At 39.4% G+C, this 27,616-nt stretch overlaps 1 protein-coding gene across 1 annotated transcript in view; it reads left to right on the top strand.

The window, feature by feature from the left end:
- Window positions 1-18,025: 18,025 nt before the first annotated feature.
- The window catches only part of LOC136679498 (transient receptor potential cation channel subfamily M member 3-like), a 242,962-nt gene continuing 233,371 nt past the window's right edge, over window positions 18,026-27,616 (top strand). Inside the window, exon 1 of the mRNA XM_066658055.1 lies at window positions 18,026-18,205. Coding sequence (XP_066514152.1) covers window positions 18,026-18,205 — 180 coding nt within the window. The remainder of the gene's footprint in view (window positions 18,206-27,616) is intronic.

The raw sequence follows: 27,616 nt of genomic DNA, 5'->3' as shown, positions 1-27,616 counted from the left end.
TGGGCGCAAGGTGGGAATACACCCTGGAGGGGGCGCCAGTCCGTCACAGGGCAACACACACTCACACGGACACTTTTTGAGTCGCCAATCCACCTGTAACGTGTGTTTTTGGACTGTGGGAGGAAACCGGAGCACCCGGAGGAAACCCACGCGGACACAGGGAGAACACACCACACATTTTAGGATACAATATTATCCCCAGGAACAGAACAAATCAATGTACAAGCTTTTGCATCTCTTTTTTTTTTCTTCATGGATTTCATAACGAATGCAGTGATGAATAAAGTCTTATTTTTAAGTTGTTTTTTGTTGAATAAAATGGCAATGGTTGTTTTTAATATTTTGCCAGTAACAGTTACCACAAAATGAGGACAGAAATAGATAAACAAAGCATTTCAAAAACTTTGTACACCTAACACATACTGAAAATTCTTTAGACCACCTGACAGATGACCACTTATCTTGTGCATTACATTTGGGTCTTTTTCTGGCTGTCAGATGGATCTCAACTCCCCAGATCACCAACTACATAGGTCATGTGCAAATGATAACTACACCCATTGGAATTTAGCTGTTGATCACCAACAAATGAGCAACCAGTCAATTTTCTCCTATCACTCTTCTCCACACTGTGACAGAGGCAATATACAGGCACCTAGTGTCCTGGATGTTTTAGAGCTTCTGTAAACCTATGGAGGACCTGCTCTATGGAACATGTTCATTCAGTGAGTACAACACAATTGGATTCAGTACAAAATGACTCATTGCTCCTTTTAAGCATATAGGCAAAACTAATAACTCACTACATATTGCACTGTTTCTTTAATAGGGAGCACATCGGAGAGCAACTGTGAGAGAAAATAAAGGAGCAGCCGCTAAGATCCCATTCAAATGTCACTTGTAAAGCCTCATTAGGTATGGGGCCTTGTGTAACGGCATTTCTCTGGAGAAGCCTGAGGATATTGTAACTCATTTAAGAGCAACTAATGAGCTGTCTTCCCACTTCAGAAGACTTGAACTCATGAATATGTTAAATCTTGAATAGGCTTTATTATTGCTTATGTACCTGTTATAATTTCATATTGGGATAAACCTGTGCTATTAGACACACTTCTCTAGAGACCTGGAGCTCCAAAAACACTGGGTTACATTCAACATAAGAATCTGACCTCTGTTGAAGCTAAATGCTATCAAATCCTCACAGCAATGTTCAAACATCTAGTTTAAAGCCCTCCCAGAAGAGGGTGGGGGCAAATTTCCCATCATTACCTCTCTGTTCAGAATAAACTTTGGACGAGTGGGCGTTCCCAAACTTTTGACGGTCCTGGCTTACAGCAATGGCATTGGTGGCGGTGCAGCAGCAGGCAAGAATGTTCCCGCATCGCAGAGGCATGGGGTTGTGAATAATTAAAGGCATCTGAAAGCAACATCAGGGTGCGGTGCCATGGCAACGACCTCCCATGGATGGAGCTCTTGGTGGGGTAATGTAAATGCCGCCTCTAATGTCAGTGGAGGATTTAAGAAAGAGCCCTGAACTGCTGTAGGAATAGCTCTACTGTAGGGAGCATTCTTTCCAAAGGAGATCAAATAGTGCAGCTGAGTGAATTTTGAGTCTTTGGGCCATTTGTTATTGCTTTGTCTAGATGCTCTTCCACTCCTTAGCAGCAAAAGGGACCGAAAAAAATTTGAGAAAAACTGTTTTTGTATGAAAAACCGAACCAGAAGCATTTGTTGACTATAGATTGCAGCCAATACATTTATGTTTGAGAACCTACAAGTAACCAGCCATTAATGCATATGGGCAGTCAAAAAATGTTTTAAGTCCCTTTTGCAAAACTACTCACATTTGAAGCTTGTTCTTTAGGAACTGCACCTTCTGGTGGTAATCTTTGCATTAAGGTTCATGATGATCTTTTGGAGCACTTCGAAGGTGCTTCTCAGTTCTTGTGGATAGTGAAGGTTGAGGCAATATCAGGCCAGACAACATAGCATAGTCAAACTCAATGATCACCAGTACATAGAGGATCTCCACATCTTCAGTGATGACACCAAACTCCCACAACTGTCTGCTCCATGTGCATCTGTGTTCTGTTGAAAAGTATTGCATATGGACAAATTAATTTTTAGCAAACACAGCACCATTTCTGACACTGTTGCATTATCTAACCCGTTTGCTTCATTTACTCATACCAGCAACAAATGATGCCACTAGCAAGGCACTGACGCTACCATGTTTCATGTTCCTTTCGCTAGTTTCTCATGGTCATCATTTAAGTAGGTGTAAAAAGACTTGGCGATGCATGCTCTTCAGGTGCACATGTCATTCTGAGGTGGACAAAGCACTGTATTAAAGGACACAACTGGAAAGGTATAAGAGCAATCATCAAGCAGTCAATGTGTGATTATTAAATATACCTACATTCCCATTTCCAAAAGCTGGGACGCTGTGGAATATGTAACTAAAAATAATGTACATAGCTGCAAGTCATTTATCATAATTTTTTGTTTTTGTAAATGATCGCTGTGGTTCTCAGCGATTCTAGTGCTGACCAGGGTCCTAAAATGCATCATGGTGGTTTTCAAGATAATTCACATTATGATCAACAGCTCAAATAACTAAAGTTTAAGTTGAAATATTTGCAATTGGACTGTAAGCTCCAAATATATTGCTCCCCGGCAAAGGCTGAGCTGCTTATAATCTCCTTTACTACTGGTTACTACATCAAAATTCTGAACAGCAACTGCCCTGACAACATTACTGATGCCCCAACAAAGGCAAATATTTAAATGGTTATTCCGCAAAAGTAAAAAAAAAACAAAAATTACCATGCATGAGAGGTGATTATTTATGACATGGGGATATATTAGTTTGGTTGTTGTTGTTTTTTTTTTATTCTGGGTGCTAAAAATAGTTTTAAAAGAGGGAATTACTTTCAGCAGCACAGGCTAGCAAGCAACATTTAAAGTTATAAACAAATTAAATGGTCAAATAAGCCTATATTGCTGATATTTAGTGGTAAAATGTATATCTTCTATCTTAAAAGAACTTTATTACATGTATTTTGTGGATGGAGATGGATTCAGTTTTCAGCCTGCTTCAGTGAAATTATGCCCATGGAGCCATGTTTCTTGAATTGAGCATGCTCAGTAGAAGCCAGTGACTGAAATATTGTACCACTTTATATTTGATATTTTAGTTGTACCAAACAAAACACATTTTATTCACCCAAAAACTCCATATTTATGTAAATCAGACAAGAATGAATTAGGTACTCAACCAAGACGTAAATAACTTACATAAGTCCAATATATTTTCATTTAGTAAATTGTTTAGTAAAGCAAACAACCTCCTTGGTTCCTTTTTTTGAGTGTAGCTTTTATTAATTAAATACAAACTCGTTTCGGCACCTAGCCCTTCATCAGGGTTAAAAGACAAAGATAACACCAACCCCGCCTATATCCGCACTGAAACAGGAAAACAACCAATGAAAACACTAATTTACACTTGGGTAGAGATTCCAATAAGAAGCTGTCACATGTTAAACAGTGTAGTAGAAACTGCCCTATTCACTTTAAAGTGCACCATTATGGGGTTCCACTTTTACAATCCCACAATGCACTGCAAAACGTAATGTACATTGATGGATAGTGCATACCCATAATCCACTTTGAGGTTTGGTATCTGAAATTGCTCGTGGCCCCCTGAATTCAGTTTCCTCTTGTGCAGGGTATAGTGAGTAATAAAGGGAATATTTAATAGGGAACCATTTTGGACACAGCCTTTAAAAATAAACGTCCTCTTCAGAACATTCATAAATGCAAATGACTTTTTACAAACTAAAACAAATCCACACTTTTTGCAACAAACAGAGATGTACAGTGACTGAAAGAAATATTTGCTGCCTGGGTTTTCATATTAGAAATCCAGCTCTGCATATATATATATATATATGAGAGGAAAACATCAAACTCCTCTCAGACAGAGACCGTAGGGAGGGGTTAAACCTAGGACACCAGGACCCTGGAGCCGTGTAGCATAGACACTACCTGCAGTGCCACTCCACTGCCCAGAAATGTCTCCATTTATAAAACATTGAGATTTCTAATATTTAAGTCTTGCTGTATTAATATAAGAGGTAGTGTCACTGCCACACAACACCAGGTTTCTCAGGGTCCTCAAACTCCACGTCGAGTAGATCGCCTTGTGAAATTGCCTATAGGTGTTAATGTATGTGCCCTATTCAATTTTGTTTCATTTTCCAACTAGAATAAATAAACAGAAATTTGTGAAGAGTGTGATTAATAACAAACATTTGACCCAAGGCATGAGCACAGCTGTGTTATGTGCCTGAGAAAACTTGTTTGAAAAACTGCACTTTGGGACAGAGTGGCTGTCTTCTTTGTGATTCATCTCATTGTGGCTGCTGGAGGTCACCTTGGCTAATGCACTGCAGCACTCGTTGGGATTTGGAAAGCGCAACCTCTGGCATCTGGGCAGGAGAACTACAGCAGTCTGGTGAAATTGCCTAGAGGGGTTTAAAGAACACAGATTTATTTTTACCCATCAAAAATAGCAGATTTGCCATTTACTAATACTTCACATCATTTCACATCACCTAAGACTTTTTTTGTTATTTGATCTGTTTTGGACCAAAACCTTGTAGACATCCTTTAAAAATATCATCTTATAATGGACCAATAGAAATGGACCTAAATGACCTAAAATCTTATTTTATTAACGTGAATTAAAATGAATAATTTCTTTACTAGGAGTGTGATGTGTTCTCCCTGTGTCCGCACGGGTTTCCTCCCAGTGCTCCGGTTTCCTCCCACAGTCCAAAAACACAGGTTGGTAGGTTGGATTGGCCACTCAAACCGTGTCCTTAGGTGTGAGTGTTTGCTGCCCTGTGAAGGTCTGGTGCAATATTTTATTTCTTACAGCAACAATTTAATTTGCAATGATGTATATTAGTACTCGTTGATACATATTGATAATATATATTTATTTAGGTACACTGTTGCTCCCTTTATAATCAGTAACTTCATGAAATAAAACAGGAAGCTTTGAAGCAGCTGCACATGAGCTTAAAGTCACAACACCCAGTGCCATGCTCTGTAAACATGACCCAAAGAATTTGGCTGTGGAACATTGGAGTGATGGAACTCTAATCAAAAATGTAGTTTTGAGATGATTTAGCACCTGGCCACTAATACACTTGCAATGAAGTGCTATCAAACACTCACAGCAGTGTTCTAGCATTTACTGTTAAGCACAGACACTGTTAATGCAATAAAAGGCAAAACCTCCTTACTGACACCCTTCAGAAAAAAAAACTCTCCTGCACAGTCACCTTGTTTGGCTTGGTCATTTATAACTGTCAGGATCTAAAGGTTTAGAATGGATTGCATATTCCGCTTTGCTTGTTTTCATTATACTGCCGACTGGAGATGAAGAAGAGGCTTGTTGTCAAGCTTGAGGCATCTTTTCAAAGAGTAGTCAGTTAATATTGAGATGCATCCATCACAGGATCGTGGATTGGGTTGTTTCTAATCAGAGAGGACGTTCAGAATGCTGGGTGGAAGGAGGGGGGGGGGAGTGGCACGGCTCTGTTCTTGATAGACTGCACCGCGATGGGGTTTAGCGCTGATGGGTTTTATTGCCTGTTGCCATGGAGCTTTTTCGCCGTGGGTGGGATGGGCGATGCTCCGCTTGGTCCTGTTGAACGTGAGCATATGGGGCTTCTTCTCGGCATCACAACATTCTGATGGGTTATGGATTTTCGTTGGCAGATGGTTAGACAGACACTCCCTCAGTCACTCAGTTTTGATTAGATTTAGCCTTCATTGAAAGCCCTTGGTCTTGCACCAACTGATCAAATCTCTCTCTGTAGATCTCCCCTTCCATTTCATCTCGCCTGGCTAATGTATCTCATTAAGGACATTACTGGGCACCATCATTGACGTCTCGTTATTGATGGTGTCTACGGCTGTCCTGCTAAGAGCCATTTAGACGGAAACTGTCGATATAGCTCAGTATGGAGGAGATTCAATCTAGCCAGACTTTTAGGCCTTAACTTGAACATGGCCAAGACAAGGTTTGGACAAGACAAATTTTACCAGCAAGTTCTGACTTTGAGACTAGTAAAAAAAAAAACAAAAAAAAAACGCTCATTCGACACAACATTATAAATGGGCCTAAGCATAATACTGTACTGTCCAACATGACCTGACCTGGGGTTTGAAGATTTGGCCCAAACCAAAATCTGAACACAGCCTTGAATTTTCTGGTTAATTTAGTCTAAGCCACATAAACTTAAGCCCAATAAAACGTGTCAGGAAAGTATCCCATAAGGTAGATTATGGATAAAATAAATTCAAAGCATAAACTAATAAAAACCACCCATCATTTGTGACCAGTACAAAAGGCCTGTATGTACTAGTTCTACATTTGTTAGAGTGTAGTTACAGAGATTTGATTATTATTATTATTGTTTTATTTATTTATTTATTTATTTTGTTTTTTGGGAAATATATTCTCATTTTAAAGCAGATGCCTGTAACACAAAAAAGAAAAAGCTGAAACCATTGTAGTTTTTGACTGGAAACCCTGGTAAATGGGAAATGGTGCAAATAATTTGAACCATGTGATGTAACCATGCTCAGGTATAAATCAGCAGCCAATAATGAACACCAATGAATAATCCACCAGTTCAAATTCAATGCATGGCTTCAGGGATTTCATCTACCCACCCTCTACAGCAAATAATATTAACAAAAGATTCCAGAACCCTGGAGATATCTGCAGGTGTAAAGGTCAAGGAAGCAAAATCTGATGATGAAGAAATGGGGTTTCATACCATGAACAAATGACTAAAATCATGCTGAATTGAGAGTTTTAATCCCTGCTTTCTCTTCTCCCTGCACTTCAGATACATAGAAAACATTTTTGGAACTGGGTTTGTATGCTCGGAAAAGTCATGGGGGCCCTGTTTCATCTCCAGGACTTATGTTTTGGTGTTTTGTTTTACCCAGTTCTATAATGATGTTAAATATATTCACCTCTCATTCTGGAAAAGAGAATGTAATATACCTTTAGGGAACAAAACTGGACTGCCACATCAATGTTGTTCCTTCAAAGGTACATTTACCCTGCTTGTACCTGTACAGTACTTTTGTTTTTCTGAGAGTGTAAAAGTTGATATTGTGAGCTCTGGAGAGATGGACACCTCTCTGTTCTGAGTTTATTTTAATTCCCATTATATTTACACAAGGCCCCGGTGATGGAGTAGCATGGAAACGAAATTGCCGTGTTCTTCCGGAACCTTCTGTCCATGACAGACTCCGAAATGAGCCAAATCAAAGCAGAGTGCTGAGCTATAGGCTGATGACGAAGCATGAAAATAAAGAGGACGAGGGAGAAAGAGAGAGAGAGAGAGAGAGAGAGAGAGAGAGAGAGAGAGGTGGGAGAAATGAGGCAGGGAAAATAGGAGAGTTCCAAAACTGTTACAGTGGAAATAAACTAGAAATATGTAGCATAGTAGTAATGTTACAGTTGTGTGCTCAAAATAGTTTAGGTCAAAATATTGCCAGAAAAGTTTTTGGAACTTAATTTAAAAATGATGTTTTACTTCACTAGGTGGTAAAGTCAACCTTGAGTCATTTTCATATTCTTAGTAGAGGCCCGTTTTATTTAATCTGATTCAGATGAACTGGTTTGAGCTTGGAGAAAATATTAAGTCTAGCTTGGTGCTGTGGTTTGGGGTTTGGACTTAATATTCAGGCTGCTTTGGGCCAACAAAAACAGACTCAAACTCAACTGAGCTACACCTCAATAATTTGGTCAGGTTTTGGCCCCAAGGTCACTTTTAATCAGTTATTAATTGGATGGATGAACATCTTTGGCACCGTGTTGCGACTGACATAGCAGTGTGAGTGTATGTGTTGCTGCTATGAGTGTTTCAGTGGAACTACTAGGCTTAGATTGGTGGTCAGAAAGTGACCAATAATAAACCTAGCATCAGCAGATGTGCTTCAGTCTTTAACTGTACTCCAGCAAGGTGAATACAGCTTCTAATAACCTGCCCAGGGTACAGCATATATTGGTAATTGACAAGTCGGATTGCTCCCTTCCATAGATACCCACCTCTCTTCTTTCTCTCCCACCACCACCTCTGCTCCTCACTCCAGCCAGTAGGGAGCTCGTCATTTATTCATTGCAGAGGGTGCCGCTAAATTAGCGCTCGTTAGCCTCCGACTGTTTGCTTTATTTTATTTGACATCATTAGCCCTTCCCTCCGTACGCTGGTGCTTATAGCTCTCTCACCTAGCAACCTGCATCAAGGAGCAGGCGGGGCGCTTCAGTCCACCCCCCCACCCTCATTCTCGGCAGGCCCTCTTGGTCCTTGCACCTGCTGTGGACTTGATTCCAGGAGTCAAACGCTTGTCTGAGGCCCAGGTGCCTCCCCTGATGACGCGTGGCATGCGTTCACCACTGGGGACAGACAGCTAGGCTTCTTTCCCCTCTCCATTTGACTCTCGACCTTCCTCGTTCCCCTCCATCTCGTTGTGTCCACGATTTTACAGCCTTCCTTAGTCTTACACGTGCATCACTACCATGGATCAGTCCATCAAGTGCACGGACTTATAGAGCCAAAGCTACAAGGAAGTCTTCAGGCATTTTTCTGTTGTTTCAGACTCAAAGCTTTTTCTTGATCTCAGTGCCTGGAAGAAGGCAAAGGGCAAAGAAAGAAGGTGACGAGGGGCAGCCTTGCCACGGAGTGCGATGTCCAAGGGGGGCAGAGCCGAAGGAAAGCCCGTCGATTTCCGATTTGTCACGGGGTCAGGATGCTCTTTGTTGCCGAGAGGGAGCTCAGTGGATCTCACCTGTGGCCCCTGATGCACATCCGCAGCTCATTTGCGTGGTGATTTTTCTACAAGGCCCTTTTTGCAGATCTAGATACTATTGTTCTGGGAGCTTTTCCGCCTTTCCTGACCACAAGCAGAGGAGAACCCTCCAAAGAAGATAAGGACTTAAACACTGGTAAGAGGTTTCTTTTCATACACTCAATAGCAGTCAGAAGTTTGGGGCCACCTGCTGATATAAGAGGGTTTCTTTTTTTGTTTTTTAATCTTTGCTTTTTCCCTATTTTCAGATTAGAAAATAAATTTAGTGAAATCATGAATCCACATGGAAAGACTACAGAAAGAAATATTGGCCTGTTCTTCAGCTTAAGACCTAAACAGTGCTGTTAAGTCCCCTTTTAGTACATTATATTAGTTACCCTTTAAAGAGGTACCGATAGTATTTAGGGCATAATGGTAGTTGTGATTATTACGTATTTGATTCGATTAGATATTAATTCCTAATAAATAAATAAATGTAATTTTATTTGGGAGTACATTCAAACACGGGTGTCAGTGCATTCTGGAATGTCAAAAGAAATACATTTTCAAATACCCCAATTTTTTTACTTAAGTTATGACCCTGTTATTACTGTTCTATTACTACTAGCTGCTGTCTCAAAAGATCTACAAGTTTGTCATTTGGGCCAGTGACTCGTGTTCCATTTTGCATTCACAGTCAGGTCAGGAAAGCTGTTCCCGCTCAATAAGAAAGCTGATTGTGCCTGTTGTGTGTGCTAAATAAATGATAACTGTTGTTCGTCCGCCATCTGTCCATGACTGTGCGTTACGTACATGGGTTTTCTGTGCCATATGCTTTTCTTTTTCCCAGGGAGAGATCACTCGTCAGATTCTGTCCTTTTTGTAACAGTCAGTGGCTGATGGAGGGAATCAGAGGTGTCAGTTATGCTGGGATTGATCATTTGTGACTCATCTAATGTGAATGTCACATTTAAATAGAAAGTGTACATATCTATTAAGTCTCTTTCAGAATGTTGCAGAGTGACTGATGATGATGCTTCCCAAAATGTCCAACCTGTAGAATACTGGGTAAACCTTCCTATGTATCCAGTATTCATTGTGTTGTATAAATGCATTACTCAAAAACAGAGTTTCAGTGTTTCACAGTTCTATGCTGGGGACTTTCTATCTCTCTACCAGACACTGGGCATTGAGCATAGTGACCTTAGGTCAAATATTCATTCTATTAATTTTATAGTACCGCGACCCTGAACTGGAAAAGTGGTTACAGATAATGACTGAATGAATGAATGATAATTTTATAGTATCTGCCACAAACCTATCTGCAGTGTGTATATCTATTTAAAATGTTTTATATTTACATTATTGTCATAGACATACACCTATGTATATTCATATTCATTGTATTTGTTTTTATCACACATTTAGCCCTTGAAATCTTCTATCTTTGTGTAATGCTATTATTTAACATTCTGGTAGAATCTAACTGCTTTATCTTGCCCTATACTTGCACTGAGTAATGGCAATATAGTTAAATCTATTTATGTATCTGTCATGGGTACTCCACAGCTTCCTATTGTATTAATCGTGTGGGTCTCTCTCAGGTAATTACACACATGCAATAACATATGTGTAATTACATTAGTAATAAGACTGGAAGATGTTTTTGTAATTACAAAAGCTTTACTACTGTAACCCATCTGTAACAGGTACAAATTCATCAGTAGATACAATGTTGTTGCATATGTTGTTCATGTGTAACTACACAGTTATTAGAGACACTTCATATAAATGGGGCTATATTATTTTGGATATAAGATGAGACATGCCATACATGCGAGAAATAAATTGGTGCACTTTAAGTTATTTGATTTCACCAATTAGGAGGCGTGTCTGGATATGTTTGGACATATATTTTAGTTAAATCACACTTGGTTTGACATCTAAATGTCAATAAATACAAAATACATTTGGAGCCACTGATTTGATGGGGTTTACAAGTGTACAGCCAACCTGACCACTGGTGCATGGCATGAGGATGGCTAATGCAAATTGTGCATTAACAGGTCAGAGAAATGTTACTATAATTGAAACAAATTGGACAGTTTGTGTGTAGTGACCATTTCTTCATGTCTGAGGATTTGCACAAACATCAGGACCCACACGCAGCAAACAACTGCCATTAGGAAAGAGGCCAGTGCACAAAATGACTTTCATTGTAAATAGTTTTGGGCTCCTTAGTGCCTTGTGCCATTGTGCTGGCACTCATGAGCTGTTGATGGTGGTTCTTGAATTATGGATGATTTCTCACCACAGGACAACTGTGATGCCAAAACTATTTGGACAATTTTTGAACAAAGATTGTAAACAACAATCAATTAGTGTGTTTATGGCTATTTCCTGCAACAACAAGTTCTAGTTTTCTAAGAAACTTTTACACTTCTGTTAGGATTTGATTGCATTCAACATTGAGAGCATTAGAGAAGTTCAGTGCTGATTTCAGAGGATTAATCCTGGGTCACAAACCGCACTCCAGCACAACCCAAACATATGAAATCACTGCTGCACAACCAAAATGCTATTTTGTGCTCCAACATGTGAGATTTGTAACATTTAACTGAAAAATCTGACAGTTTGATAATCATATTGTGACCATCAAAGAATGATCACAAACATCAGGAATCACAAACAACACATACCAAAATCAAACATAGGCAAATTTCCAGCTATAAGATAAAGAGAAGCATCCAGTTTAATTTGTCATCTGAATAGTTTCTGGCTCTTCAAGGCCTTGTGCCATGGTACTTACACACAAAGTGATTTGTTGATGGTGGCATCTGAATAATTGATGCCAATACACTTCTAAAAATGCACCCCAACCTTTTTATCATTCATCAAAAGGATGCACCAATTAGAAGATGTTGAAAAGGTGCTCAGGTAAACAGCCCAGCTGCCAGATACACACCAGAAGTGGACTGTTGGATATGCTTCCCTTAACAATTACAAACCCAGCAATAAGAGGCCCTTTTAATGTCTGTGCCTGTTATGCATGGTTGATGATGATAACTTAAAAGTCTTTGCTATTTTACACAGGGTAACACCATTCTGGTATCGCTGCACTATCTTTCTGCGCAACAATGGTGGAATTGGTGATCCTCTTACCATCTTGTCTTCAGAGAGACACTGACACTCTGAGAAGCTCTTTTTATACCCAGTCATGTTGTCAATTGACCTAATTAGTGTTAAGTGGTCTTCCAGCTGTTCGTTATATGCTCAATTTCCTTTTTCCAGCCACTTATTGCTACTTGTCCCAACTTTTTGGGGATTTGTTGACACTGTGAAATTTTGAATCAACATATTTTTCCTTTAAAATGTTACATTTACTCAGATTAAACTTTTGATCTGTCACCTATGTTCTATTACGAATAAAATATTGACATTTGCCATCTCCACATCATTCGTCATTGCATTCAATTTTTAGTCACTAATTGTTTAGTGTCCCAACATTTTTGGAATCCAGTTTGTAGACTGAGACAAAAGGGAGTGGCGGGGGTCACAACAAGGTAAATTAATGTGATAAGAATTCCACTCTAATTGTGATTTGTCATTTTATTTGTTCGATTAGTTCCATTTACTTATTTGTTCAATAAAACATTGCAGGAATTGTGTATATATGCATGCTGGAGTTGTTTGTAGATATTGAAAAAATTCCTGTCTACAAAATGGAGGCACTACAGAAAATATTTGGGAACTAGGGGATCTGTTAAAAGCTCGTGATCACAAAGTCCAGGGCTTTGGTGCACACTGTGCCATGTGCACATAAACCAGCAGCAAAACTATTCCATCACTTTTTCACATTTTGGCTTTAGCAATATTCTAAAAGTCCCACTTTGTTTGAGTGTAAAACCTCCTTTTGCCATATTTCGGTGTTTTTGTGAATATCTGGCCTTTTCCATTCAGGAGATTTTATACAGTTTTTCATAAGTAGCAAAAACTCAATGGAAAACCCAATTATATTGTGATTAAATCTGCAAAAAATTGTCTCTGAACCAAAGTGTATACAAATTACTGTCTCAACCTTAGTTCAGTAATATCCAATCTCAAATTCTCAATTTTTTTTAAAGTCAAATATTTAAAGCCTGACTAGCCTAGATGTTGTCTGAACTACATTTATAACAAGTTTTGCAGCCCAGCTAAATTTTATGTCATCCCAATGTAGCCTTTTTAAAATTTTTCCCTGAACCTAATTGCAGTCCAAAACATCTGTTTTGTCTGAACCAGTCTGTAGTGCAAGCACAAGTTAGATGTTTCTAATAAAATCGTCTGTGAGAGAAATTCCTGTTTGGATCTACACACACAGTTAAAGTTATTTAAATCCTCCCCCACTTTATTTGATGTTGTTTTCCGGATGAAGCTCTTATCCTTTTCTTGCTATTACACTGCTGGAGGGAAGAGTCTGCTCATTGTTGTCTCTGACCTTGATATAGAGAGAGTGTAATCATTCTGCTTAAATCTTTTAAGTTTTCATGCTGGAAAAACAGATGAGTCATTTACCAAATGTTTTAAAACACAATGTGCTGACATGCATCAAGAAGAAAAGCAGTTCCTGATACCTGTAGTGTGTTTATATTTAGTAGAATATGTGAAAAGATTTTAACATCTCTTGCCTTTTGGGATTTCTGTTTTGAAACTCTTTCCATTGCAATATATTGCATCTGTCTTTAGAAACTTTGCCGTGTAAATACTTAAAATTTGGAGAGAATATATAAGGAAAATGAAATGTGATTTTTTTTCTGTCCCCTTCTATGTAAGAAAGAAGGTTCCATGATCAGGAAACCTCAGAGCAGAAGGGTTCTGCCACCCCACGGCCCAGATATGAAGGTAGGAAAAATGTTTTGAAGAATTAATTCAAAGTGTTCACTCCCTGCAAATACGTTAAAGTTGCTTTATGTTTGGGATTTGAAGGAAATGTGTAACTGCAGGCAATATGCAGAACAATTTGTATGATGATTGCAGATCAGTTTGATGATTGTGGATGAATCTGATTACTGCCAAGGAGTCTGATGATCTTAGACCACTCTGATGGTTGTTGATCAACCCAATGATTGCAAATTAATTTGACATATGTCAATGAGTCTGATGATTTTGGAAGTATCTGGTGACTGTGGAGGAATCTGATGATTGCAGATGGTTCTGATGATTGTGAATGAATCTGATCAGAATGTTTTGATCAGAATACTGACATCCTTTCTAGGTCCAAGAGAATAGAGAAGACTATAGAGAAGAGAATGATTGATAGGTTATAAGTATAAAAGTTGATTGTATGTGAGCTGACGCATCAGCTTAATGTGGTATTACATTTGCAGGGATTTTCTGACTTTAAAGTAATATTTCATATACCATTTGTCAAAGAATACAGTGGACTGTGGTTTACCATTATGTCTCTCAGCCTCATAAATTCAGTTTTTTGGATTATTTTCATACTTCTGTTAATCGAAAACATGATTAACAATGAGGCCAACTGATCCTACCACCTAGCCTTGACAGTGATCTACAAGGTAGATCTATTTATCTAGGTTCTATCTTAATTTAACAGAATATGGAAACATCTATCTCATTCAGGAAGAGGTACTTTGCTAACTTTAGCATTTAGCTTTATCTGATTCATTTCTGTTGTCAGTTAACCCATTCTCTCTAATTTAATGATGATATTAAGACAGTGATTAGATTGATCTAAATCTCAGTGATGATTCTGTGGTCTTTACACTTTAATTACATTTAAGCACAAACTGTCAATACCACTGAAGAAACACCAACAAACTGGACGTGCAAGCAACCCAAATAACCCTAACCTTCTGTGAATAAATCTAACCTTTGTTTTAACTATTTAAAATATATTTAAATACATGGTCCATGATTTTCTTGCTAAACTGATGTAAATGCCCCACATTGCCTGTGGAGGTACTTTGTCAGTTGGCCAGCTCCAAACACTGATGCTGTTTTGATTTGTTCTTTGGCAGATAAGCAGTCTGCTCTGGAACCCACGGCAAGAAAGGGCTTAGGATTTTCTTGTGGTAGCTAACAAACACAGCCCCAGGGAGGCTCAGTCCTTGTGCTGGTCTTAGAGTATTCTGGCTTGTTTGTTTTCTTGGACCTAACAAGCAGCATATTCTTTAAGTGAGACACCTCGGTTATTTTCAAAGGCAATGAGTCAGTGTGTTGTGGGTTACTGACAGAGATTTATCCAAGTTCCCTATAGCTTTTTGCATATTCCTTTGAACAAACACCTTCTACTGAGCCAAAGCCTTGTTGGTGAATGAGTCAGTACTAGAATTGAAGATTTCCAAGTTCTGGTCATGTAAGTCCAAATAAATTTTGGATCACTCTTTGGATCGTTTAAATCTGAGTCACTCCAAACAATTCTGATTCACTTCACACAAGTCAGAGTCAATTCATGTCAGTATTGCTCCAAGAATTTCTAATTCAAATTCACTTTGTGCAATCTCAAGTCAGTTCATTCTTATTCGTTTGAAGAGAATTTAAATTAAGTCATGTTTTTAGTTGATGTAATTGCATTGTACACAATGAACACAATTAAAAACCTTCATTTTAAAATCTAAAATGACTTAGTGGGCCTTATTTATTTAAGGAAGGAAGGGATTATTTAACAAACGATTAGTAATATATTAGATACATAGGACGAAGGAAGTGCTTTTTAAAATAATCACACAGATATTTTAGCAGGAGCACATTTTCATTGGTTATGTTCTACCCTCCTCCAAAAGTTACATAGTGCAATTTCTGCAGTGCTGAGCCCAAAGTAACAACAACAGAAGCTCTCTTCTCACTATAACAGGTAAGAAGAAAGCATCACAAATGTTTTAAAGCAGTAATTTTTAAGGTACAAATACTTCCTAGTTCCTTTGATATACAACACTAACACAAACCTTGGTTTTCCTGTGGAAAATGCACAAGGACCACCTGCTCTGTTCAGACATAACAGTGTTATCCCATGTTAATTCTCTCACCACACCCCTCTCATCACAATCTTGCTCACTCCCCACATAGCTCTCCTGATGATTTTTCCACTTTTCATTAAGCAACGCTCTGTATTTGTTGTTTACCCCCTGCTCTAATTGGCAGTCATAGCTCTTCCTCCAGTGGCAAATCATGTAAGAAAGTGTGTCATCAACAGTCAACCAGAGACATACTCCAGAGATGAGGGAAAACCCCTCAGCCCACCCCTCCTGTTCTTTGCCTGGTTGCTGTCGGAGAGCAAATACAAGTGTCCCTATGGGACCCAATGGGCTGTTTTCAGAAAGGTATATCGAGGGGTCTTGAGCAGAGCTAGTCATTGAGATCGGGTATACCTTCAGAAAGGGGTGTTTCTAGACTTTTCTAGACCTTATTATACTGGGGCCAATGCCAAGTTTAGAGGGGCACATCTGTAACCCTCTGCTTGCCAATCAGTCGTAGGGGTACAACTATGCATTAAAAAAAAGTATAAATCTCAGTGGTTTAAGCTTGTGTTATTTATGCTTTATAATTGTATCAGCTTTCACTGACCATACAGTAGCACTTTGTAGTTCTACAATAACAGACAGTAGTCTGTTATTGTATTCTTTCTTATCCCCATTTCACCCTGCTCTTCAATGCTCAGGACCCCCACAAGACCACCACAGATCATGTGTGATTTGGTAATGACATGTTAGTGTTTGTTGTGCTGACAGTGGTCAGTGGAGCTGATAAAATCAGCAATGAGTGTAGAAACAAGTGTATTTTTGGGAGGTAATACTCTTATAAGCAGCTATAACATATATAAAATCTATAAACTAGCTATAAGCTATCGGTACCTGTCTGTTGTGTGGCTTTTAAATATTTACTGCTATACTCCATGCAAAAAAAATAAATAAAATGTGACTGAAAGCCAAATAGTACTCAAGCTTTTGGAAAATGCCAAGGCATTATGGGAAATGTAGTGCCTGCTGTGATGTAGTGCATGTCATGTTCTCTAGTTCTGCTCAGCCATCTAGGATAACATAGACTTCTTATCACCAGGATTTCATTGGGGCACATTTTACATTTTATATTTTTCTTTTTTTTTCTTTCTTCAAACCCTACTCTTGTAGTTCCAGGTATAAATCTGAATGGTCAAAATGACATTAAAACGTCAGTGCACTCAGGGCCAGTTTGAGGATGAGAGGGCCACTCTTCCAGGCAACTCCTCATGGAAGGATTTAAATCGGCTGCTTTGGATTCTTACCCAGTCAGTAGCCGGCGGCTTTTTAAGCGATGAAAGTCTGCAAGAGCTTTGTGGACGGGAGGAACTGCATTCTTACGGTGATTAAAAACAGTGTGACAGCAGAGGAACACGGAGGGAACCAGGGGAACCAGTGGAAAACAAAGGGACCCGCACCTACTACAACGGAAAACATTCCCCGTCCTTAACGCTCAGCATCCGAAGACCCGTGCTGCCTGTTTCCAAGTAACTCTTAAGGAGGGATCGGCGAAGATGGAGATGAGCGAAGGAGTGAGGGAGTGCCACAGAGGGGAGGGAGGGAGAGAGAAAGAGTGTGTGTGAATGAGGGTGAGGGGAGAGAAAGAGAGAGAGCGAGACAGGGAGAGAGAGCGGGGGATGCTTTGCTCACAATCGTGAGCGGCTCGCTCAAACGTGCCGACTGTCTTTTTTGCCCGCTCAGTTTGAAGCCATCAAGAGGCTGAGGGAAGAGGAAACCTACCCAGCGAGGACACTCTCACAAACACAGTTCTCAGAGCTCTCACTCGCTCTGTGTTTCCTTCTCTCTCTCTCTCTCTCTCTCTCTCTCTCACACACACACACTCCCTCCCTTGCTGAGCCAATAACTGAGGCAGCGTTGGCACATGCAACAGGGTGCGGGAGGCAAACTCGTTTCATCTTTTTTTTCCCCTCTCACACAGAGAAGGAGGAGAAAGAACTGGGGAAGAGAAGCAGAGAAGAGATGCCCTAACACCTGTGCTGCAATTTCAAAAAGGGAGAGAGTGAGAGAGCGAGAGAGAGTCCTAACAGTCAATCTTTAGCCCACTTTTTTTATTTTTTCCCCCTGGCTGTTTTGTGAGTTCAGTGCAACTTGACCGGTCAGCGGAGGAATATACTTTGGAGGCCATGACTCAAAAGCGCAAGTGGGAAGGAAGGAGAGAAGGCTTCAAGGCAAGCTCCAGCCGGGATGAGACCCAGGGGCCCGGCCGCCCCACCAGCAGAGGGCGCTTCTCAGAATCCTGGAGGCGGCTGAGCTCCAGACAGGGGTCCACCAAGAGGTCAGGACTGGCTGCGCAGCAAGCAGCGGTAAGAACAGGAACAGCATCTGTTTGTGATTTGCAGGGTGTCCCACATGGCATGGGAGGGGGTGTGTGTGTGTGGAAGGGGTGGGATGAGGGTATGGGATGGCACATAGAGGGGTGCAGGAAAGAGTCTGGCTTAGGTAGGCAGGAGGAAAATGACCCCCAACCAGGCCTGATTATTTTAGTGGAAGCTAGTAGAAACCACTGGAAGATGCTTGTTTTGATTGTCACAGAGCGCTGATTGCAATTGCAATATACAACCCATATAGGCCCTAACCATTTTCTGCAAACAAGTTATCCACAACCTTGGTTTTGAAAAAACTTACTGTCCACAGGGAGCTGTTACCTAGATATCAATCTCAGGAGTTATTTTGTTCAAGTGGGGGATCACCTGATGCTTTTCTTTGCTTGAAGCTGTGGGTTTGTTTGGCTTGTGCTGCTCAGTCTCAGCAGAACTCTACCGGCCCTCTGTGGCTCCCAGTGCCTCTCAATACAGCGTGAGTCATATCTTGGAGTAGATATTTAAGCCAGCTGACTTGACTGGAAGTGGGCTTTCTTTGGAAACTTACTAGAAATAGTTCAAGACTCAAGCTTCACCTTTCTTGGCTGTGGATGACGACGTTTTCACACATTTCTCTGATTTTCCCATATGTCAAGATCTCACACACTGTTTTCCTGCCTATGCCTCGCTGGATTTACTATCACAGCCATAGGTTGGCATTGTGAGTAGCACTCTCTCAGTCTCACTCTGTCAACTGTAGCTCTCGCTCTCTCTCTCTCAGTTGTGGTGGAGCATTTGATCGTACCCTGCAGCAGTTAATGCGTCCTGGACCATCTGTCCCATGCCGGAGCCTTCTGCTGTCTTATACCCTCAAGCGCTCCAATCCACATTGCTCCACTTCACGTCACTCTACTCCACTTCCATCACTTCATGCGGATCCTCCTTTTATTTGTTTAAATTTTTTTTTGGCCTTTAACCATTATTTTCCAACACTTTCTAAAAGTTAGCTGGGAATTCTGGCTGACTGTTTAATTGGTTGATTAAGTATTGTAAGAAAATGATGGGGTTCAAGAAAACTACTGGGAGTCCTTTGTACTTTAATAGCAGAGGCTTTACAGGACAACAGTGCTACAGCACTACAGCTATTGAAACAGATTTTGTGTGTGTGTGTGTGTCTTTTGGGTTCACTGTGATTTAATAGAAAATATCTTAATAAAAAATAACGTTTGCTACTAGAATGTAACACGCTGACTTACTGACGCTATTACCATTTCCAAATATTGAAAGAAATCACCAGTTAGTGAAGAGGTAATACTGCTACATGCAATGAAAAAAAATGGCCCTTGTACTTATCTATTTATTTATTTTACATCAAAGGTTTGCATGCATGCATTGAAATCATCCATATGCAGATATACCATGTGCTCATCTCAAACTGTGTATCTGGAAGTAGATGATATAATTTCATGCAAAGGGTCCCCTTTTGGCCTATCAAACATGAAAAAATATCCATATCTCACAGAAGATTACATTTATTGCAGCATTCAGGAGTAAAGTATTTTACTTGCACAATGCAACAATTTGGTTAACGTCCTTAAATATAGACAAAGTGTCACTTTTCTACTCATGGAATTTTTCTACTTCCGGACAGTTTACTTAAGTACATTACTTAAGGTTGAATCGGGCATTGAGCAAAAATGTTGCTCTGCCACATGGCTGGTGTAACCAGCAATGTCGTATGCATATATTTTTAACAGCTGGTTGCTGTTGCTAGGTTACAAGATAGGTGGAGTTAGGTGGAGTAATCCTTATACATAGAGGTATCTGAAATGATATCAGCCAATAATATTGGGAGGTGAAGGTGTCCTGATTAACTGCACCTGTGTTAATGAAAGTATGTCTCGGGGCTGATTACGTCTTCACAAAATATCTGTGTTAATGAGTTCAGTAGTGACATCACAGTACAGTACAGTTCAGTAACCGTTCATCTGGACTCCTCACACAGGAGACGGGGACACTCATGATTTCCATCCACGATTAAAATACACTGATGTTCTAAATAGAAAGAATGAAAGAAATAAAGAAATGAAAAGACCATTCATTTAAATTTCTTTAAAATACAACCTCCAGTTAGAAAACATGACATGTATTAAACGAAAAGTTAAAAGAGTGACCTACAAACATTCTTTGACCTGTAAATAAATAAAAAAAACAGTACAAACACAGTGTTTTGATATTTTACCTTATATTTTTTCCCAAGATAAACAATTAAATCAGCTTTGTTTCTTGCAAAATGTTAGTTGTGTACTTTGTAATTTCCAGGGACTGCAGACACACAGCTATAAAGTGTTTCATGAACAGCTGTGTCACATTTTTTCTGCAAACAAGTTTTAAAGTGCACAGCTGTATGTATTGTCATGTTTTGTAATTCAAAATGCAGCTCACATTCTCAGCTGAGTACAGATTGGGACTAAAGGCAGGTCAGTGCAGCTCCCACACTTTTTCCACAGAGAGGCTTGTGTGCAGATTATGGTTTTATATTGTCTTGGGGCCAGCATATATTGCTCTTAAATCTCTAGGTATACTTTTCAGTATTCATAAGAGACATTAAAAAAGCAAGTCATACATTTGTTGGCCAAGTGATGTTTCTTGTCCCATTTTTGTTGAGTTATACTGCTGCCTTGTACAGAATCATAATTACAATACTAAAATTACAATAAAATTACATACTGACATCCCCTATTTCAATTTACATTATTGTTTAATGATTTAGCCTCATTAATCAGCTATATAACAGTGGTATTTAGTCGTCATTTTGATGTTAAAATGAAAGAATTGGAAGTATATCTGCATCATGTTTATCTGCACCACGTTTGTAAACAGAGCTCTGTTCCTCTGTGTCAGTCAGTAGAGGAGCTCAGGCGCAATCCAAAATGGTGACATACTCCCTACACAGTGCACATCACAGTGTACAACTAATGCACCCAGACAGTAATTGCTCACTACTTTGACAGGGAAATGTGAACTTTATAGCTGACCGCAATTTATATTCTATGTAGAACACACTACAACAGTTATTTTATTATTAGCACTGTGCCCAATGGAGAGAGACATTTGTGATTCTGCCTCATCTTGGCTATGGCATGGAAATGTTTCTCACTGATCAGTCACATTTTCAAACAAAGAGAGCTATTTTATTAAACTTAAACCAAATTAGAGGAATAGTTTAGGCAGACAGTCGTAATAAAACATTATCCCCCAAGACTCTCGAAGCACAAGGACAGCAGGATCAGATTATATACCTGTAAAGCGGGGGAAAATAATGAGACATGCTTTTGTCTGTAGTCTCTTACTTCTAAAACAGCACATGAAAGAAATAAAATGTTTACTGAAGCTTTTATATGATTTGTGTATGAATAACTCACTAAGATTTGGTCACAAGAGCAGAGAAATGTATTGGAGTCACAGTTTTTTCCATTAGAGCGAATGATGAAAATGCTAATATGGCTACCTGAGGGTAACAGTCTTTTTCTCCTATTGTATATTACTGATTGAAATATAAAATTTTATAGCTGTACTAACTACTATAATTACTGAGTTGTATACCTGTACACCTGTTTTTTTCTGTACTGTAACTGTACCATAACTTCACTAAGTAATTGTATTGAGTACTGTATAATAACAGTACTGTTAGTGTAGTGCCCTATGAAGGACTGGCGCCCCCTCCAGTGTGTATTCCCGCCTTGCGCCCAATGATTCCAGGTAGGCTCTGGACCCACCGCGACCCTGAATTGGATAAGCGGTTACAGATAATAAATGAATGAATGAATGAATGTTAGTGTAGTAATTATAGTTAGCACAATAGCTATATGGTATAACACACTGAGAACTCTAAGTGTACAATCACTTCACTATATGTTGTTATATTATATATCTTATTTGTCGTTAGTTCAGCAGCAGGAGCTTTTTTTTTCTTATGCATACAATAGCAAATCCAGCTCCTCAGCCAGTCACACTGCCATGTTGTTGTGGAAACAGCTGTTTAGAAACCCTTAAAAAACCCATAGGATCTGGGCTCCTCACACATACAGCCTCCAAAGGGATGTTGCTTTCAAATACACAGGAGGGTCTTTGTAGGTGGGTGGGTGTGAAATTATTTTGAAGTTGAGTTGCTATAGAAACAACGTTGCTTGTATGATTTATATGGAACATGATACATCACAGTTCCGTGAAGACATCAAACCCATGACAAGCACCCTTCACTGGGTCAATGCTTAGGTTGATCTTGAGTCTTTAGTTTAACTAAATCCTCCTTCACATCTCAGTCAATTAAAGTTAATTGTTATTTAAACCAATCTTAAATGTGCAACAGTCATTTCGTCCAATTATTTTTATTCACATTATGGAACAGACACATGGCCACCTCCACAAAATATAAACAGCATATTGCTCTGTTAAGGGAACACTAGGTATGATTTGGGTTTTTTTGCTCCTGGGGCTCCCCCTAGAGTAATTCATGTTTACTTGGGGATGGGGTTAGTTTCCTACACACTTTTAAAATGTACATTTGAGCAGTTTCTTCAGTACTGAGCCCAGAGCAGCAATGACAGTGGCTCTATTCTCCCTATTACAGATCAGTGAAATTCTGAAGCTGTAAATTTTAAATAAAAATTTTACGTAGTGTTCCTTTAACTGTACCGTCTGTACTGTTTTGTAAAGCACATTGAATTGCCATAGTGTATGAAAGGTGCTCTAAAAAATAAACTTGCCTTGCCTTGCCGTAAGTCTTACATGATTACACGTTTGTTCTTTATTTACATTTTAATGACACATTTTAAAAGTTAAACCATGACTAAACCTGTTGTGCTTCATATTCACATCATATTATGGCTGAACTATATAAAACATCTGCAATTTTTCTGAACAACATTGTTATTGTGATTTAAAATGAAACTAAATTTCTGTAAATTATGTTTCAGTATTAATTTTCTGGAAAACACGGAAACTAATATAACCTGCCTTTAATTTTCAATTCTAATTGTGGAGTACCAAACTGTCATTTAGTTGTTGTTTTAATGTACACAGCACAGTGCTCAGTGGCCCCTGGTGGGTCTAACTCCATCATATGCATAGAATAGAGTTAGCTCAGGTGATTTGAATGTTGAAATGTTTAGAACTGTTCGCTAAAGAAACAATGTTTCAGCCCTTGCTAAAATAGTGGGGATTTCCAGAGTGAGGTGATATGTTCTAAAGCCTGTATAATCTACCCTCTGATTATTTTGAAGGTGGGAAAAACATGTATGCTTCGAGGAAGATAGAGTGAGCTGTTAGTTGACCTTATCGAAGCCTTGTGCGTTCCGTTTTGAACTGATACTGGTCTCGTTTTGTTCCGTATCTTGAGGTTTCACATGACAATGTCATGACAATAGACAGAAACAAGCAGCTCTCTCTCAACTGGAGCGCAGATTCTCCAGTAATCTGTCCATCATTCAGTGTGCAGCCAATGGAGTCACAGTCCCTCCTACAACGGTTTGTTTTGCAGCCGCGCTGAGAGCAACAGGTCAGTGCTGGGAACTGCAGCTCTGGTTTTGGATAGAAATAATGTTAGTACCGAGTCCTGCGACTACATTTCATTCTCCCTCAACACATCACAGATACATTTTTGAATCAAAATAATTTTTTATACATTAAAACAACATTAGATATTTTCATAAAGATTAACATTAATTAGAGTGGAAGGCAAGTATGAGTCCTAAATAAGCAGTTAATTCTATGACATATTGCCTGGACATCTGATAATGTACTGAGGATGAAACTGTCTTTTAGACTCAGACCAATAAGATTCAGTCACCTCAGATCTTATTGTAATTAATGAACAATTCAAAATAATACAGTCATTTTAACCTGGTAGTACAGTATTTGCAAAGTACGTGAACAGATTCTGTTTTGCCATTATTGATGAATGTGAAGTATGCCTGCTGAAAGAGCCCGTTAAAATGTTCATGCATTAAACACTGCAGTATTTAGTGCAGACTGAACTGATGTTTATGATCTTTCCTGACGTTATGACTGTATACTTTACAGATACCTGTAGATAATGAGTTAATAGTTGTTCACAACTCAGTTTTGTTTTTCTACCTGTAGATGGATATTCAAAATATTTTATATTGTAAAAGCAGTAGCTCCTTGTGGCTTTGCTTAATCTGTACCTCGTCAAAGAAATTTGCTGTTGTGAGGCAATTACCACTAGACCCCCCTGGTTAAAGCTTAACACTCTAATCATTAATCTCTAGTGACGGCCCTGCATTCATTCATTGTCTGTAACCGCTTATCCAGTTTAGGGTCCAGAGCTTACCCGGAATCACTTGGCACAAAACGGGAACGCACCCTGGAAGGGGCATCAATCCTTTGCAGGGTGACACACACTCACACATTCACTCACACATTCCAACCTATGGACACTTTTGAGTCACCAATCCACCTACCGAAGTGTGTTTTTGGACTGTGGGAGGAAACCCACGCGGACACAGGGAGAACACACTCCTCACAGACAGTCACCCGGAGCAGGACTTGAACCCACAACCTCCAGGTCCCTGGAGCTGTGTGACTGCGACACTACCTGCTGTAATCTGTACGAAATCATTGCTAACATGTAATTAAATTTACATTAAGTTACACTTAATATATACTGAGTGTACTAGCCATATGTTATTTCTGTAACTCTGTGATTTATATGCTTAATGTAGTATAAGTCAAATTCTTAATAATAAATTAGTGGTTCCAAAATAACAGACTTTAATATATTACATTTTTTGACAAGTGCAATCAGCGCTCTGCAGGGTTTACACATCACGATTTAGTACCTACTCGGCTCAGTTGGAACCATAACTGAGCAGGGACCATGTGCCAGATTTGGCCAGTGGAAATGCCAAAGAGCAGAGCCGAGTCGAGCAGAGTCGTGCAGGTTCCATGTGGTGAAGTGCCATTAGAATCCTGTATTATGTTACCATAGTGGTTAAAAAAAAAAAAAAAAAAAAAAAGGTGTGCCCTTTATGTTGCCTCTAATTTTAATCAAATCTAATTAAAAATTCTTGGAATCAATCTCTTTGGCTTTAACTGACCCTCCTTCTGATTGAGCTTATTTTCATCAAATATGAAAAGTATTTCAGCAAATAATAACTTGTTTTGTGTTTCTTTCTGTACATAATATATTACGATATTATTTGATAAAAGTAAACATTAAATTGCTCGACATTTGTGTCAAATTGCCCTTTGTAACCTTCTTAAAATTGTTAGGGTGCCTCCTGATGGCTGTGTTCTTTGGAAACCTCATTGCCCTGATGTTGAGAGGGTATAAAGGCAGGGAGATGCTGACCTTTTGCTGGGTTCGTCCACAGAGGAAGTGTGATTTCATGCTCGAAAGGCTAAGAGCAAGGTTCTGAGCTCCAGAGTAAACAACGAGCAAACCGCAGCATGCCAACACAACTATGGCCAAACAGTTGGTGTCAGTACAGACAAAGCTTGGTGTGTGTGCGTGTGTGTATGTATCTGTGTGTACCCGAGCACTAATCCTCCCAACTAAATAAGAAAGTGTGTGGGTGCTTGCTGGTGCACGTGTGTTCATACGTGTGCATGTGAAGAAAAACCCTGGCAACAAGGAACGTGTCGCCAGAGTTTGCCATCTAATCAATTGCTTCTTTGTATTTGTTTCACACTGCAGTGTTGCATCACCAACACGTTGTTTGCTTTAATAACAGCCACCTTCTGCACCATTCTCTAATAACCCTCCGTCCCTACAGTCGTCCTGTGGTTGAGAGATGCTTCAAAGTGATGTAGAGCGGGATTTTAGAGTTCTAAAGCTACCCTTTATTGTCTCAGAGCCCATAGAGATAATAGGGCCACACCTTATGTACACAAACCATAAGAAACTGAAAACTAGTTAAAATGAGTTGTTCTGATTTTGTTTTGCATCCTATATAGAGAGCAGAGACTTTTCATCTGAGCCTCTCTAATCACAGCACTAGACCATTGTTTATTGGTTGGTTGGTTAAGAAATTACTGCTCCTCCCTCCTCACTCCTGGGCTCTCACACTGACCTGAGCTGAGGCTCATTCTCAATTAAAGTAACAGGCACTGAACAAGGATGTTTAGACAGGGAGAGTATGCTGCTGTGGTGTTTGTTCCTTGTGTTGCTTTGGCAAAATGGGAGCTGATCTTTTGGGACTTAACTGTAAGTCAAATGAGACTTTTTTTTTTTTTTTTAATTAAGAACCCAGAATTTGTATTATTCTGTGGAAAAGGGCTATAATGCGTCCCCTTCAAAGTGTTGTTCAAGGACCTTGATCAAATGGTTTAAACCTTTTACTGATTTTCCCAGAGAATATACACGATCATATTTCACACTGAGGAGTTGGTGTGTTCTCCCCGTGTCCGCGTGGGTTTCCTCCGGGTGCTCCGGTTTCCTCCCACAGTCCAAAAACACACGTTGCAGGTGGATTGGCGACTCGAAAGTGTCCGTAGGTGTGAGTGTGTGAGTGAATGTGTGTGTGTCTGTGTTGCCCTGTGAAGGACTGGCGCCCCCTCCAGGGTGTATTCCCGCCTTGCGCCCGATGATTCCAGGTAGGCTCTGGACCCCCCGCGACCCTAAAATTGGATAAGCGGTTACAGATAATGGATGGATGGATATTTCACACTGGAAATGAACTTCAGTATGGCATTTTTCTGCTAATTTGAGCTTCTGTTCATGTGATGAGAACTGTAAAGGGTGCTGTAACTTTTGCAAAGGTCACATATTATGATATGGGCTCCAACATGTTAAATGTAGCCAATATACTTCATAAAATGTACAGAAACATCTTTGCATAGTATGAATCAGTTGTATTTTCACTTAGAAAAACAACAAAAGATGACAGTGGAGCTCAATTATTTTGACTTTCTCTGTCATTTTTTCACATGTAGATATGTGGGTATGGCCCTCAACAAAGGCAGATAAATGACAGCCACTTGATTGGCAGAAATCTGCAGAAAAGCCTAATATTTAAGTATGTGCAGTTATTTCATCTCAACATTGTAGGACAGTTTTAGGGAGAGCTTGGATAATTGTGCTCTTTGGGTTTTTAGCTGTTGCTGGGAGAGAGTGAAATGTTCTCTCCCAAAACACTCAATTTCATTTGATGTATTTTTCTGGACATTGTAAGGACATTTGCATATAATCTTTAGTTTTGCACTGGAGCTATGAAGATAATTTAGCTTACATTCAATGACAGCTTCTGCCCAGTAGCTCCAGTACTAAACAACACAAGTAGGAAAGTAAGTACATTTTATTTTTATAGCACATTTCAAACCAAAGTGCTTTACAAGAAGGAACACAACTCCTCCGGTCATCACTTGCACAACACAAACAGACGTACATTA

Source organism: Hoplias malabaricus, chromosome Y, assembly GCF_029633855.1.
Source record: "Hoplias malabaricus isolate fHopMal1 chromosome Y, fHopMal1.hap1, whole genome shotgun sequence".
Taxonomy (NCBI): domain Eukaryota; kingdom Metazoa; phylum Chordata; class Actinopteri; order Characiformes; family Erythrinidae; genus Hoplias; species Hoplias malabaricus.
Note: the sequence above shows the minus strand (reverse complement) of the source record. Positions and strands in the feature narration are given on the sequence as shown.